The sequence below is a fragment of the Polyodon spathula genome, chromosome 26 (genome assembly GCF_017654505.1).
Source record: "Polyodon spathula isolate WHYD16114869_AA chromosome 26, ASM1765450v1, whole genome shotgun sequence".
NCBI lineage: Eukaryota > Metazoa > Chordata > Actinopteri > Acipenseriformes > Polyodontidae > Polyodon > Polyodon spathula.
The window spans coordinates 9460339-9477298 of NC_054559.1; the positions used below are offsets into that span (position 1 = coordinate 9460339).

Below are 16960 nucleotides of genomic sequence, written 5' to 3' on the forward strand. Positions count from 1 at the left end.
ACAGATATCGCATCATTCAACGATCCACTAAAATGCACTGTGTGTGCAAAGCATAGCAATGAGTATGTGGATTGTATTGGAGATTAAAATTGTTAAATTCTGCAATCCAAGTCAGGCTTACAACACATGTAGTTAAAATGTTTTCTGTCAAGTATCTGCAGATCACATTATGTGTGTGGATATTCGTTGTCCAAGACAAACATTATTAATGTGGATATCAGCGTTCTGTTCTGACTGATGCAAATCTTTGCGTCTCTGTATTGCTCTTGCTGAGCTCACCTGTAACTCAAGGCCCTTGAAGACCTGCCACTTCTTCCACTTCCTGTGAGTATTAGCCGATTATAAATGTACTGAATGTAAAATTACTGAGTTTATTATTTTTAATTCACTTGAAAGAGAAAGCAGTGATATTTCAGTTCAGTTTTTTTTTCTACTTGTGCTACAATTTGCTTTGTTTTTGCAATGGTGAAACTCAATGTTTGGCTCTGCTAAAACACACACAAGAAAACAGTAGTTATGCAATTACATGGTTTTGGCAAGAAAATAACTTATGCAGTAATAAGTCGGTAAAGAAGACAGACCAGTACAAATGAGACATTTATTCCGTCCAAAACTCCTTTAAACCTAGCAAAGAACTCTCAACTATATTTGCGTATGTCTGTCAGTATGGGAATGGGAGTGAAAACGTGCTCCGGACCTTGAAGTAACCAAGAATTGTGGACCGTCACTAAAATAATTGAGTACCCCAGCACTAGACTTTCACCTCATTAAACCTGGTTTCATATAGTTAAAAAATAAAAACCAATGCAAGTTCTTAAGCAATACGATTTATTTTTTAACCACTCCAGCTACAGGCCTTTTATTATTTGCTGCTGTTTAGATGTTAAAACAATCACATTTTTCTAATGTGACTTTCCTAAAAAAAAAACATCACAGAGAAATAAGATACAGAACAATATGTTACAATAGTACAAATGATAAATTATATTACAGTAATAATGCCAACAAGTCAAGCACAAATCCATAAAAAAGCAGCCTGCTCCCAGTAATATGAAACAGTTTGGTGAACAGACACAATAAAGAAATTAATTTGTTTATTCAAAAATGTTAATAGTCCACAATAATTGCATTAGTACATAGGAACAGTATGTGAGAAACATTAGAAATGGTTACAGCAAAGACAGTAATGACAAAGTGAGCTAGTTATTGTATGTAGTTAAAAACATTGCATCTACATGTTTGATTTTCTTCCGCTCAGTACATATCTATCCTTCCAATGGTAATTAAAGTATGCATATTTCAGATATGCATAATATATCTGAAATGGTTCAAAGCTATTGATCCTACAGTTTGTACAATCCTTATCAGATTAGTATACACTAATCCAAAACTGTAGCTTAAAGCTTTATATTAAAAAAAAAAAAAAAAAAAAAAAAAGCCTGAGTAAAATGTCGATAATACATAATAAACTGCATCTCAATACAACTAGAATTTGATGAGCCCCTCTTTAAACACTACCATGTTATGTCCAGCTGGGGGAACTGTTGTACACAAACTAGGAGTGGAAGTCTAATAGAGAAACACATATGGCCTGTTTGCTATTCTGCCTAGTCATTGTTTTGATAACGTACTTTCAAAACAGGTTTTTGTTTTTTGTAATACAAAAAAAAAAAAAATAGAACAAACATCATTGCCATACTTATTTCAAAAGTGCTGTTCTTATTGTGCCATTTGTCGACTGACAACTCTGAGTGTTTTACATCATCTAGGTTTTGTGTGTCCATGCTATGTCATTTTTGTAGCACTACACATGTAGCACAAACTGCAGTCGACGGTTGAGCCATCAGCTCAAATGGACAAATATTTTGATTTATAATACCGCCACCAAAATTAAAACAAATATAATTTACAATACAAATTCTAGGTTACCAGTTCAGTATAACACATATGTTCATGGTAACAGTCATGAATAAAGTCTTATTTGTAATGACCAATCAGGTTAATCGGCAATGTATCTCCCTACTTTTATATATAAATGATAAATGATGTTGCCTAAAAACTGTGCTTAAAAAAAAAGTGCCAAATAAACATTAATTTTTGTTAAAATGTTTAACTTTTAAATTAGCTGTAAAAGCAAACTACAGAAACAGTCATCAATTAGTTACCTTAATACATTACATACACCTGGTGGTAGATAGACTTGTCTTTTTTTTATTATTATTTTTTTTTTACCTTTGATTTAATTTTAAGTACTGTTTATTTAAATGCTAAAATACTAGAAATAAGCCAATGCAACCGAGGCACATACCCATCATATTAATGTAACTAAACAATTATAACTTAACAAGTCTGTTTGTCTGATTTTTAAAGCAAAACATCATGCCCTGTGGATCAATATTTTGTTTATGTTTCAACATTTACATAGTGAAGTCCTATAAGCAAACATATTCCTTGGTATTAGCGCCTGAATGAGGAGTTGTATAAAATACCCAACAAGTATTTTTTTAAACCCTGGGTAACGGTCTGTATGATTCAGAAAGCACAACACCCTGTTTAATGTAACTCCAATGAAGGACGTGATAACTGACACCTACATGACATTAGAAAAAAAAAAAAAAACACAGTACTGATGAAAGAAAAATTCTACAAAAACACTGACGTAACCAAATAGATATCTCATAGAAATAGTTCATACAAAAATGTTCAGTACTTCAGATAAAGTTTAAAAGCATTAAAACCTAAATTCATCAAGAAATGCCTAAAAAGAGACAGCTCTAAACTTCTCACTGCTAAGTATTATTTCTTGCACTGTTTTAAAAAATTAAATTAAATACAGGATTCAGTTAGAACAGATTCAATGTTTCTCAACCTCTGGGTTTTTATTTTTACTTTTTTTTTAATCTACAAAGTTAACTTTACCCAAGAAAAAAGGTCTCTAAAACCTTTTTTTTTTTTTTTTTTTTTTAAAGGCTGTTATTGGATATTGGGTCACAACTGATTGTTTACTTTTTACACTACTGTGTCACCATTTTCATCACAAAGTCGTCGTTTGGCATCATCTGATTTGTTGTTAGTAAACAGTCAGGTAAATATATGTACAATCCAATACATTGCATATATAAATTTATAACAGGTGACGTATAACGGATTATAGCAAAACTATATTCTTGATAAGAATTTCTGGACAGCATATAATCTTTGAGCAGGTACATTTTAGGCTTAATATAAACACAGTGTATCATTGTTAGCATCAAAAACTAGCACTTAAAGCAGTAGAACTAAATTCATCAATTCAATATTCTGTAGAAACCTGGATATAAATAAAGTGTGATGCAATTATAACAAAACATGAGAAAATTGGCAAGTATAAGGCTAGGCCTTTTTAGTGTTAACAGACTTTTTTCCCTTAACTCTTTTTTACTTCTTTATAAAAATGAATACATTTCTTTATGTTAACAGCTACTAAGGATTTTAAGTATATTTAATTCTAATGACATGACTCAAAGATCTATTAATCTAAGCAATAATAAAATCTAAAAAGGCTAATTAGGTCTATATAAAACTACAGTATAGTCACACACAAAAACAATTGTGCGCAAGAGAGTACAAGATATACCGGTATGCATATTACTAGGAAATCCAGATTAGTTTAATGTTCACCCAATAAACAAATTTTGCAGATTGTATACTCCAAAACAATGGCAGATTTAACAAATAAAACCATTAAAAAAAAAAAAACCTCTTGAAAAGCCTCCCTACTACATTAAACCACCATTTATTTTGGTTTCAAATCTTTCAAAACTAGAAAGTCTCGCACAACTAACGTCCCAACAGTAACAGTGCAGACCGTGCCACTAAACACTTTATACCGGGTATTGATAACACACAGTTTGTAAAGAACAGTCTTTTCACTCGTTTTTCATTAGCTAAGGTTAAAAACTTAGGCATGTAATAAAAACTCTCAGTAGAAACTCAAGCAATAAAATTTAAAAATTAAATTAAATTAAGTGAATGCCTTGCTTTAAAACAAAGGGAGTAGGATTCCTTACTTTATACCTTTGAAGAAATTAAAGCAAAGTGTTAGAGGGTACCTTAGTAAATACTATGCTGGCTTTTGGTGAGCTGCTATACATTTAAGGGTACTAGGAAAGCACACTTACACACAGTAATTACCAAGTTTGTGTCTAAATACTATTTCTGAATGAGCGTCCAACTAAATTAAATTAAAAAATTGAAAAAAATCACTTCAGGGTATCTACCTCCAGTGACAGATGTGATCATCTGCCAAAAAGTCAAAACTGTAAACACCAAATTACTCCAAAGTCATTAAAACAAATACAATAAATAAAACAAATTCCACTCCACAAAACCAGTCTCAACACACAACAGACCACTAAAAACTATAGAGGTGTTTGTCTTTGATGAGGACTGACGAGTTTGTTGAAGGTCATCACAGTACCTTCTTCACAATAAGAAAGGGTTAGTCGTAGTAGCTGCCTGGGTTGTGGCTGGAGGGATTCCAGTACTGATAAATGACTGGGGCATTGATCCCACCATGTGCATTTCTACTCCAGGAACCATACTGCCCATTGGTGCGATGGCTGGCATGCCTGGCATTGGGACCATGCTCATTGAGACAGGTGGTGCCATGGCAGAAATGGGCATGGGCTCCATGCTCAGAGAGGGCATGGTGCTGAAGCCTTGAGGACTGATACCCATCATGGGGCTCGCTCGCATCTGGTTTAATGTTGGAGGCTGCGGTTGGGTTATCTGGAAAGGGTTGATTGGAGCTGTGACTGGAACTGGAGCTGGAGCTGGAGCAGAAGCTCCTATAAAACATAAAAGTAATAAAAGAATTAAACCAAAAATGTTTTTTTGTTTTTTTTTGTTTGTTTTTTTGCTTTTTTTACACATACCAAGTGCAAGGACAGTAAGAAGTTAAATGTTCAGTATACAAAAAAGTGTAAGAACCCCTTTTGTGGTAATGTACCGTACAGATATTACTATTTTCTCTTAATCAAGGACTTGAACTTCTGTAGAAAATTACAGCTTGACTGTGTATTTTGCCAACCAACCTCAACATCCCATTTTTTCCCCACCAGAACAATGTTAACAAAAATGAAATGCTTTTCCAAACAGAGAAACTTGTATATGTATAGAAACATATTTTTCACATTAATCTTCATATTAACTACAGTGTACTAAGATATAAATATCTCATGTCAAGTAGAACAATAATTGTACATGGAAGAGAAGGGGTCTGTTATTAAGGACAAAAAAATGAATACTGCCTAATCAGGCCTGTTAACATACCTAGAGCTAAGAAAGGGTTAGAGACAGTTGCCTGCTGCAGTGGCTTGGATATGAGCGAATCCAGGTTGACCAAAGCTGCATTAGGACCAAGGAAAGACTCAGGTGTTTTTCGAGCAGTGCTGGTCTGGTTAACAGAAGCATAACTGTTCTGCTGGGAATCGAACAAGTCTGGACTGACGGAACCACTGGGTCTTGAGGGCTCTGTAGCACTTCCACGAGAATCACCTTAAAGTAAAAAAAAAAATAAAAAAAAAAACACAACTTCCACTGTAATCTTCACTAAACAACCACCAGGCTCCACAGGAAAATAATGCTGGGTATACTGGTTACAAAAATGAAAATGCTTAAGTTCAGTGAGGGACCCATTTACTTCCAGATACAAAACAGAAATAAACAATAAAAAATACTTTTTCCATTATTCTCTCACTTATCGTGAATTTGCACACCTTTAGAAATTACCAAACCCTAAACATACCCAATAAAAAAATAAGTACTGTAATCTGTATACATAAATACTCCAAATCTTTACAAAATCAATACCAGAACTATTACCTCCAAATCAAAAGTATCTAAAATGAATTACTCCAAATACTTTCTCTCCTTATAAAAAGTTGCCCTTGTAAATAGATGCTATACTTTCGTAAGCATCTAAAGTATCAGCAACAGCTGGAGATGGAAACCGATTGGCTTTCTAATATTTTTTATTATTTTGTTTTGCTAGTCTTTAGTTACGGTGAATAGATTTTTGCAGTTATATCTATTCAGATGACTTGAAATGTACGTGTGAGCAAGCATGCATGCAGGACCAGTTTGCTGTCTGTAAATGAGTGGAGTGGCATGGGTAAAAGACCTCTTTCCCCAAAGACAGAAATGGACCAGATTGTACGACTATGGCCTGCATAAGAGGTTGCCTTTGTTCTACAATACAGATATTTGCTAGATGAAATAATCTATAAGCATCACCAGGTTACCAATGCAATAAATTAGCTCAGTAAAATATCAGCCGCTGGCCACGGGAATATAATTTCCAGTGTAACCAGACACAACCTCTCAACTGTTTGCTTTTGAATAAAAAGATTAACAGTAAAACTAATGCAGAACTGATCACTAGTGCTGCCTACATTTTTAATTATATGACCTAGTATGGTAGCAGAGTTGGTTTTCCTTGAAAACTATTTCACTCTGCCACAAGCTGAGATTTGTTTATTTATGTTTGGGTGACTTATTGTTTAACTTAAATGGTATGTATGCACTTAATATATATGCACTGTAACTACAGGATGTGCAGTAACACAAATAGCATTTGTAATACAGTTACATGGTTGAGCTAATATGCACGCACACACTTACCTTGCTTTGTGGAAGAAGTTCGAAGGCTGTCAAATTCAGAAAAGTCATCCCTTGCGGTACCATTTAGTGTGCTGAAAGGATCGAAGTTTTCATTTCCTACATCAAAATAAGAATGATCATTATTAAAACCATATTACACATTGAAGTCTGATGCATTTAAGTAAAATTAGTGTAGACAGAAATAAAATCATGTAGATCTATAAAATAAGCTTCAGTAATGACCAATTTTGCACCAATACAAATAAATGCAGTGATATTAGTGATTAAAGTAAAAGTTAAATTTACTTTTTACTGATTACAAAATAAAGAGAAAGCTTACTTCATGTAATTACTATAATTGTAGCATCACTGAATACAGCACATCCTGCAATGTGAAAATAGCTTCAGAATGCAATAAAGAACAATAAGCAACACCACCACTTATACACACTAGTGCCTGGGCTGTGGAACATCAATGAACATTCTGTAAGATAAAAACAAAAACTAAAAGAAACAGTAGAAATAATTATCCATCAGGGAACTGTAGCTTAGTCAGAAGCAAAACTAATTAACTATGAAGAGCCTGATGAGTGCTTAATTCTTAAAAAATAAAAAATAAATTAATTAAACACAAGTGCCAAATTTGACGGTATGTTTTGTATGGAAGCATTCTGAGTGGTGTAAAACGGGCAATAGCCCACCCCCAAACACTGTAGTACTGCAGTAACCAAAGTTTTACCACAATTAGTTAGTTAACTAGAAAAATCTGGGTAAAGTGTGACGTACAGGTGCCTCCATTTATCTGGAATTTTTATTCAGTCTTTTATTAGTAGTCCTTTCAAAGAACTAAACTGAACTGAAATAAAAGTTTGAATTTGTATTTGTTGTTCTTCAGTAAACAAAGGCAGACAGAGGCTGCTGCTAAACCATAAACATTAGTTCACATTGTACAAGTCAACAGGTATTTATCTCACCTGCAGATGAAACAGTAGATCTGCTACCTGGCCCTGAAGACCACGGGTCTCCTGAAGACTTGGGTGCAGAGCTCTGAGCCCAAGGATCAACACCTTTAAGAGGGGATGCTGTGTTTGATGTTCCACCCCATGGATCAGCAGAGGCTACTTGCTTAGAACCTGTAACATAAAAAACACACAATATTAAAGAACACCTTCTAAAGCTGGATACCAGACAATTACAGGCTTCTATGTTTTAAATCTGTACATTAATTAAAATAAAACATGCTGCTTTATAAAACGATTTTTTGTAGATCGACTACGTGTCATGCTGGTACTGTAACAAGTTCAAATACAGTTCACTCAATGACCTTAGACCCATTTCCCACTACCCTGTCAGTACATCCCACTTCCTGCCTAAGGATTGGTTTGTGGTTTCTGCAACTGATTCAGTATCTCACTGCACAGGACCTCCTGCACACAAGCGTCTCCAATTACCCCAAAATAGGAAGCAGAGCCGCAATCCAGCCTCTCTGTCCATCAGAGGAGACATTGCAGGACCAACCTGTTTACCAGGATTAGTCACAGTAGAACAACACTCAAATGTCTTTTTTTTTTTTCGCATGTACATCAATAGCATAAAAAAAGTAAGCCTCTGTACCATATGTGGTAGAAACATCTGACATATTAAAAGTCAAGTTCATTAAAACAGCTTTCAAATGTGCAGTTAACACTCCAAATGTTGACTGTGCTATATTGTAAATCTTTATACAAAATTAGCTTATAATTAGTTAATAATTAGAAAATCTGACCACACATTTCAATACCTATATTAAAAAAATAAAACAGAATAAAAGGTATTTTTGCTTCTAAAAATATATAAAACAGTACAACTAGTACCTTGTTCAAGTCCTTTCATCTGCTTTAATTATTTGCACAAAGTCATTGTTTCTAACTGCACTTTAATAACTCCCCAAAAGTACTGGTACATCATTAACCATCTTGTGGGGCCATTTGTTTTAACTATACACAAGGGTTATCTGCCAAAACATACTTAAATAAATCTGTGTAATTTGTTCTTTTGTTTTTTCTTTTCTTTTCTACAAAAACTGGAGATGATTTTATTGATTTCCACCTGCACGTGCTCTGTTGTTTTAAAAAATAGGCAGCGCTTCCAATCTTGCAACATATCTCGGTAGAACGTAAAAGGCTTGAATTCCCTGAATTTGTTCAGCTAGCAGATGTATATGTTTACATGTTCATCTCAGCCTTGGAAAACTTGCTGCTCTGTCTAAACAGAGTAATGAAGTGAAAAGGCACTCCTACAGCAAACTGCAGCTTCAAATAAAAAAATGGAACAAAAGGTATAATATACCATGCAAAATAAAAGCTATTGTATTTTTGAACACCACATTCAAAGTATGAAACAATGTGTGAGATAACCTCTGGATTATTTTGTGCAGTTATCATCCACATTCATTATTTAGTCAAATCTGCTGTCAAAAAAAAATACACAGGCTTCCAAACTGTGCGACAAAGGTTTTAAACATCTGAAGTCAATCCATGTACAGACAGTACAGAGATCTTCATAGCAAACACATTACTGATGTTTTGCCAAAATGGATAAGCGTAATCAGACACTGAGCACATCTATAATTAGATTGTTGTGTACCCTGAGCATTAAATTGGAGGTGGTGTCCCTGTAAAGCAGGGGAAATAGGTTTTGTAATAGAATCACACCACTCAAGAGTCTCACCACAGGACTGCCAGGGGTCAGGGGTGGCCGCAGCAGCTCCTCCTCCCCAGGGGTCCGGCTTCTCTGCGACAACAGGGCCACCCCAGGGCTCAGACTTTGGGGTGGAAGGGGTTGTCGACAAGGCATCCATCAAGTTCATCAACACCGGCTGTGGGTGGAGAAGCGCTTTAAAACACTGCTGCTACACCAATCTGTTTATAAATGTATGCTTGCTTTAGTAGTAAATTCAGTTGCACCTATGTAACATTACCATAACAAGTTACCAAAAGTAAATATAAGGTGCCAATTTGAATTAGTTTCACGATGCAAGACACTGTGCCAAAGCAACAGATTCACTGCCTGATGTATGACATTTTACAGTAGTTCTGGTAAACAGTCATTTTATCTGACTAATGAGACAAGTTACAAAACTGCCTGTGTTCCAAGCTTTTTTAAACAATCTTACTGCATTGTATATATGGGAACCAGTTACCATTTGGCCAAAAACAACACATTCAAATGAAATACTCATAAGATGTATGCAGAACTTCCCTAAGAAATGTAAATTAGGATAGCAAGAGGCACAGTGCAGAAGTTGAGCCAAAAATAACCAAGTTATATATGGGAAAAATGTCCAGTCTGCTCCACAAAGGCACATGTAGTACCTCTGCCCCTCCAGGCTTCCAAATAATTTGTAAAAATTCTATCAGCATTTAAAATTCAAAAACAGACAGTAGTGTTGCTTACTTTGTTTATGTATCAAAATTATCTATTCAAAGGTTACTCACAACAGTTTGTGTGAAAATTCAAGGTTCACATTCTCAAATATTTTGGTCATTTTGACTTCCCAAATTGTGTTGTAAAATATTTTCGATGTGTAACTATACCCTCTGTTGGTAACAGGGAGTTCCTGTGAACAAGATGCTGAATCTCACTGTATGTAAATAAAATCAGAGAGGGGGCTCCCAAGTGGCGCTTCCGGTAAAGGCGCTCCGCGTGGAGTCCAGGATGCTTCCTGGGGGTGGGGGCGGCACTCAGCCAATTGTACGCAGGGTAAAATTAATTGCCGACTACTAAATTTAAAAATAAATAAATAAAATAAATAAAAATCAGAACAGCAAAAAAAGTTAAATGTTAACATATACCTCTTTCTTCTTTTTAGATGTTTTCAGGCTGTTTCTGCGACTCTCCTCGAGTGCCATCTGCAGCCTCAAATCATCCCCTCGACGCACACGGTCTTCCTGAAACAGCAACAGGGATACTGTATCAGAATGATGCTCTGCACTGGCCACTGTCATACTCAAACTGCATACACTTTAGCGATACTGTATCAGAATGATGCTCTGCATTGGCCACTGTCATACTCAAACTGTATACACTCTTTAGGTCAAACTAACAGTACCTCCATGCTGTCATATTAGGAAACGGGGGGATGCATAAGGGGTGAAGAAAATATTTGAACCGTACAAAAGAAGGATATTGCTGGATAGGGTTGTATTGTACAGGTATATACAACTTTTAAAAAGAGATTCAAATGACACAATTAAAATTTATCCTTTTTATTGTAGTTAATTTCTCACAACACACTGAAGAAATGCTCCAGATGCAAAACATATCAACTTCATGGTCATCTTACAAATTTCATTTTTGTGGTAAGAACGTGAAATTGGTGAGAATTTGAACCAAATACAGCCTAATAAACACCGAACAGAAGGCAACTTCACCATGTATATTACTGCTTCGTCCTACCCTCAATACAAATGACTGCTTGTAAACCTTGGAACAGCAACATTTCTCTTCAGACTTAACAATAATATAAAATAAGCATTATGTGGTTCTTTAAAAGTGTATTAAGCAGGAATACAGAGTTGGGGTCAATCCCATTTTTTCAATTCCAATTCCATTTCTAATCCCAATTCTCTCTTTAATCAATTCAAATTCCTATTCCAATCATTTTACAACAAATGCTTTATTGAGCAAATAAATACTGTATACAGCTTAATGAACTGGTCAGGTAACCTGACAAAACCTACGGCATAAACCTCACCAAAGACTATGCTATAAAACGGAATTGGCATCGATATAAGGAAAAAACCACAATGGTCAGTTTTTGTTATTTTGGCTGATAATGTACATCAATCTATATGATAATCTTCCAGCACAGAAGGTAATGTTTCATCAGGCATGTTTACTAATGAGGCACAAACACTGAGACAGTCATTTTCCTTGCTGTGCTGTGTAACGTGTGATTAAATTGAAGTAAATATGTCTCAAAAGAGCGATGTTTGAAATTTGTTTGAAATATCTGAAAACAACAACAGGATAGCCAAGTTGTGTGCAGCAGAACAGACTTAATACAACATTAAATCCAACGATGAACTGCAAGTAGAATATTATTCTGATGCTTTTTTTTTTTTTTTAGGTTGAATCCTACGTAACATTTATGGTTTAAGTTATTATTATTACTACACAATGTACATTAAGCAAGATAAGCACAACATTACCTTTTGTAATTTGTGCTTATCTTGCTTAATCTGCATGTGTTATGGGTGTATTCAGCAGCATTTTGAAGCAGAAATTGATTACTCTGCCGTCTTTTGTTAAGTAACAAATTCAAGTTTGACAAGAGTATTGTAACCGGAGATTTTATATTTTTATGACACTTTTTTTTTTTGATCAAGTCAACAATTTAAGCTGATGTATTTTTAAGCAGTGTATGCTTAAGGATTTTACAGAACTTGGTGTAGTAGACATTGCATAGGCTACATTTTTCTTTTCTACTGTACGGTATAGGTAGAAGTTATAATACACATACAATAGTGTTTTTACTAGTACAAATGCAAAATGTTATTTTTGTGAGACTATGTTATAAAACAAATGTATAAACTGCTGTCAAGCTCACAATATAATACTAAGTTATTAGTTGTATACATTTTCTGAAGTAAATGCAACAAATAAACAATACCTGTTCATTTTTTAACATCCATAAGTATAAAAGTGTTTCATTTAGGCCCTATGTTCTAGTAGTTTACAATAGCTTACCTGCTTACCATCTATTATTCATCAGCTATCGGTATTGGCCAAGAAAATCTTTATCAGTGCACCACTAATATTTACTGTACCAAGTTACAGTAAATCCCTTTAATTGGTCATATATATGGCTACTAGTATAATCAACACACCTTTATATATAGGGCAAAAACATACCATCTTGAAGGTAGTTTATTGAGGTACTCTATTAAGGAGTTTATTTTTTTTTTTTCAGGTGAGCAAAACCTACCGTACAACATACCTTAATTAAAAGTGTTTGAAACAAAACACTCCCAGTTGGTTTTTTAGTGATATAAAAGCTAGTGATTCACAGATGCATCCCCTGATTGGGGAGGCTTAATAATACTATAACCAGTGACACCTGTATCTTGGTTTGCTTTCTGAGGTTGATATCAGAGGAGCCCTTTACCTGTTCTGCTGCTTCTCTGCTCATTGCCAAGGCCAGCTGTAACTGGAGCTCCTCCTCCCCACTGGTCTGTGGCCGGGCCTGCTCCAGCTCAGAGGACGCATGTGGCAATGTGGCTGAAAAAACAAATACGATAACAGGACTCATGTGTTGTCAGGGATGATCATCTGTTCCAGATTTAAATTAGCAATTATTTACCCGGGCAGAGTTCCTTTAGGGAGTAACTGCAATTGCAGTACAAATCTCAAAACTGAACTGTGTGAAATCAGGTTCCATCATGGTTAAAGTAAACAGTACCTTTTCAAACATCCCTAACAGGAATATGCTTACGTTTTAATTGCAACACGTATTCCTTGTCAATTAAAAAATGAGTGTACCTGAACACCGAAATTTAAATTTTTAAAATAAATGTTCTGGTTCTAAATTGAGACACTTAAAAACAGTATCCTTTTCTTTCCTGTCCATTTAAACACAGCTGTGGTACTACGAGACATACATTAAAAGTAGCTTTCATGTGACGTTAGTCATCCCGGGGCACACTGTTAAAAGATTAAAAAAGGAACATTCTACGTCTACACTGTTGATTGCTTTAAACGACTGAGGGCAACTACTGCAGAGCTGCACATCCATGCTTACTTTGCTTATTTGTACTTCTGTGTAAGCATTCACATTTATTTGTTGTTTACTAATCACTTTAACTTTACATTGCCTCCAATTCAATAGATGTGTACAGCTCTCTTCACAGAGTGGAAACAAATGGCAAAACCGTCATATAATCATGGTCATCTGCTGCAGAGCAGTTAAAGGCTTGCTCAACTTGGATTTTAGGTAGACAGTCTTAACAGTGAGATCAGTATTTACAACTCTCAAGAGGTCTACACTACAAATAAGGCAGCAGCACAAGGTCATTCACAATGTTCTAGTGAAAAGCTACATTTTAAAATCAACCCTGGCCTATACTTTACTGGCACATACAGAAGTCGCGCTAGTTTTTCTGTTCATGCCTTCCTGAAACACAGTGCATGATCTCGTCTGATGAACCTTCGAAGATTTAAAACAATGGCTAGTGAACAAACATTTGAACCTTCAGGCACAGCCCTACCACATTTTTTTTTTTTTTTTTTTTTTTGGATTAAATCCAAAGATTTACAAATCAGACTCTTGTTTCTGTAATTGTAAGTAAAGCACCTGAAGATACTTCAAAACATGTCATAATGCTTATAAACATCCATTGGCTCATTGCTGGTATTAAAATAAGCAGGAAAACTAAAATGATATTTAGGGCTTCTAGTTTTTGGTTTTTATTTTCCACCTATCCCTCCCTTTAAACATTAATAGCTGCTATGCCTTAACTCAATACCAGATTGAACGCAGTGGAAATTAATAAGTTGAATTCCGCGATAAGAACCAGAACGAAATGCAGGTTCAAATAGAAACAGGTGACATCACTGCACCTCATTTGTTAACTCAATCAAGACACTAGGGTAAAAAGAAACAACTTTCTTTGGTAATTAGAGTTTGACTAAGAAATCGAATCGGCTCAAAATATGTTTAAAGGGACATCACGTGATCAAAAATAAAACCCGAAAACCAGAAGCCCTAATTATATTACAACAGTTCAGAAAACAAATGTCCAGCACCGTTATGAGAGAATCATATTTAAAGTCTTCCTTTGACACTAGTTCAGTCTACAAATTAAGGTATTTTGAAAAGACCTGATCAGTGTTTTACTGGCATTATGATAACCAGGATAATATATGAAACACTTTGATAAAAATATAAATAAAAAAGTATGTTGACTGACTTGTTGGTATACAGGCTCTTTGCTGTGCATCACCCCACTGTAATTTAAATAGCTTCCCTTTTAATGTGTAACCGCATAACAAATCCTCCCAATTGTTTCTTTGTTAATTCTGCCTTATTTGCTAAATTTAACAAGAGGTGTGTCTCCAGACAGAATGTCTTTATGAAACAAACAGTGTGTAGTGTAGTGACTACATCCTTTACACAGTAAAGCGATCAATTTCTTTTAAGGAATGTATAGCTAGAAAAATTGCTTTGAGCTTGTTTTTTTAATCGTCAGATAATATAATTTAATTAGCTTTTCAGCATTTGTTGCTATCTTTTTTGCTTTCTTGTTATCTACATGTTTACGACTGGCAATATGATCTTAATGGTATTGAATCGTACATGATCAATCGAATGACAGCAACATTTGCAGAATTGTATCTTACCATCCTCAAACAGAGGATCAGAAAATGTTTTAGGTCTGTTTGCTGAAACCTTTTTTTCATTGGTGCGGTTGCCATGTTGAGTTTTTAGAGAGACATGTGAGTGAAGTCACATGATTAATTAACTCAACTTGACTGGGTGTAGTGTAAAAAAAAAAAAAAACTTCAGCAAACTGGAGTTGTAAGGTGTTCTCACAGACACGCAAACTACAGTGCAAAGAAATCACAGCCACCAATCTGTTCATTGTTCGAGCAGGACCTTTTTCTTGCCATGTGTTACAAAAGTTCATTTCCAGTTCAGTCAGTATTGTGGTAGTATCAAGGACAAATTATAATATATCAAGGCTGCTAGATGGCACAGTACAGTCAATCCAGATCGCTGTAAATCGTGATCCTAACAAAGACAAAATTCCCCCTTTTACAAACTTTTAAATACAAACTTCCCTGCAGTAACTTTGTGTCAACATTGAAGGGTTAAATTCTTATTATTCCTAATATTCTTAAACTCTCTTATGTCATTCTCAAACTTTCTCCCTAGAACTTTGCCGCTGGCATAGTAACAGCCTTCAGTGAATCTTTCTATGCTGTTCTCTGCAGCATGGGGCCTATTTCTTTCTGTATGTCTGGGTCTCCTGCAGGTGGCATCTCTCCCATCGGTTCCAGGGAGGATAAGGTGTTCCTCCCTACCTGGTGCAATGCTTGTTTCTCAAACTACAAGGACACAGATGACATAGGGAGGTTGGGAGGATGATCTAAGGTTGGCTCCTTAGATCCTTAGAATTCCAGACCTGAACAACTCAGACCTTTGTCTATCACCTCTTACTGTCTTACTGTTTTGCCCCTGGGAGGAGCACCATTGTAACTTGTAGTTTATTGGCTTGTGTGCTCATGTTGTTTTGCTGCTAGAACCTATCCAGGGGCTCAGGAACTCCCACCCTGTCTCTTCACTCCTCCTATGGGGCCTAGTAATGCTTATGTCTTCTGCGTTTGCTTCAGTCTATTGAGCCTAGCAAGCAGACATAGCCTCCACACTGCAGTATGTAATAAAGAAAGACCGATCTGCTTGATACACAAAGACAATCTCTGAGTTTTATGGCTTCAACATCCATATCTGAATCAACCAGAATATCAGTCAACCTCCTGGCTAATAGATTAGGCACACAGACATTGAAAAAAATACCAATAGTTTTGGATGGATCAGAGAGCCATGCACTGTAGTAAAATGTGTGTTTAGTTAGATCTTGAAAACAAGAAAAAAGACAAACATAGAAACTAAACTAGTTAAGTGTGTGTCTAAAGTCATCTATTGTTCGGATTTCACATAGTGTACAGACTACTGTAGTTCTGAATCAGTAAGAAAACAGATGCCTCTCCACTGATCTAGAGTACACATTTCAGCCACAATCCCCTAGAAGCCTGCTGCTGGGCATGTCCATTTCCTTGTCCCATCATAATGTTCTAAAGGACACAGTAGGAGTAAGAACATAAAACAACAAAGTACATTTCTTCAGCATGTACACAACTAAAAGTAAACGTTTCAATAGTAATGATCAATTTAAAAATAACCCGTTATCAATTGAACTGCATACATTTTTTTAAACACACAGTACAAAGTCAAATTATAGAGGAAATATTATTGAGGCCTCTTACACCATCTCAATGTCGGTTCTCTGGGTCCAGATTATAAATCACTGAATATTTAGCCTAGTCTTGTCTGATATACAGTGCTCCCTATTGATATTCAGCAGAGATTGGAAACTCGGTGCCGCTGGGATTTGAACCACCAAGCTTCTGATCGCATGACTCTCCCCATGCTCCATGCAGCACTGCTGGAAATGGCAATAGGCGTGTCACTGGGTACCCCCAACCCTATTCACTCTTAACTGCAAGTATGTGCCACTTGACAAATGAAACCCAGCCAACTGCAGCACCACAGGATACT

At 35.6% G+C, this 16960-nt stretch overlaps 1 protein-coding gene across 1 annotated transcript in view; it reads right to left on the reverse strand.

Annotated features, from left to right (window-relative positions):
* Window positions 1–814: 814 nt before the first annotated feature.
* LOC121300782 (epsin-2-like) overlaps window positions 815–16960 on the reverse strand; it is a 32650-nt gene continuing 16504 nt past the window's right edge. The window contains exons 3-9 of the mRNA XM_041229648.1: window positions 12791–12903; window positions 10476–10571; window positions 9352–9499; window positions 7617–7775; window positions 6664–6759; window positions 5314–5538; window positions 815–4829 (exon numbers count right to left, since the gene is read on the reverse strand). Coding sequence (XP_041085582.1) covers window positions 4465–4829; window positions 5314–5538; window positions 6664–6759; window positions 7617–7775; window positions 9352–9499; window positions 10476–10571; window positions 12791–12903 — 1202 coding nt within the window. The 3' untranslated portion in view covers window positions 815–4464. The remainder of the gene's footprint in view (window positions 4830–5313; window positions 5539–6663; window positions 6760–7616; window positions 7776–9351; window positions 9500–10475; window positions 10572–12790; window positions 12904–16960) is intronic.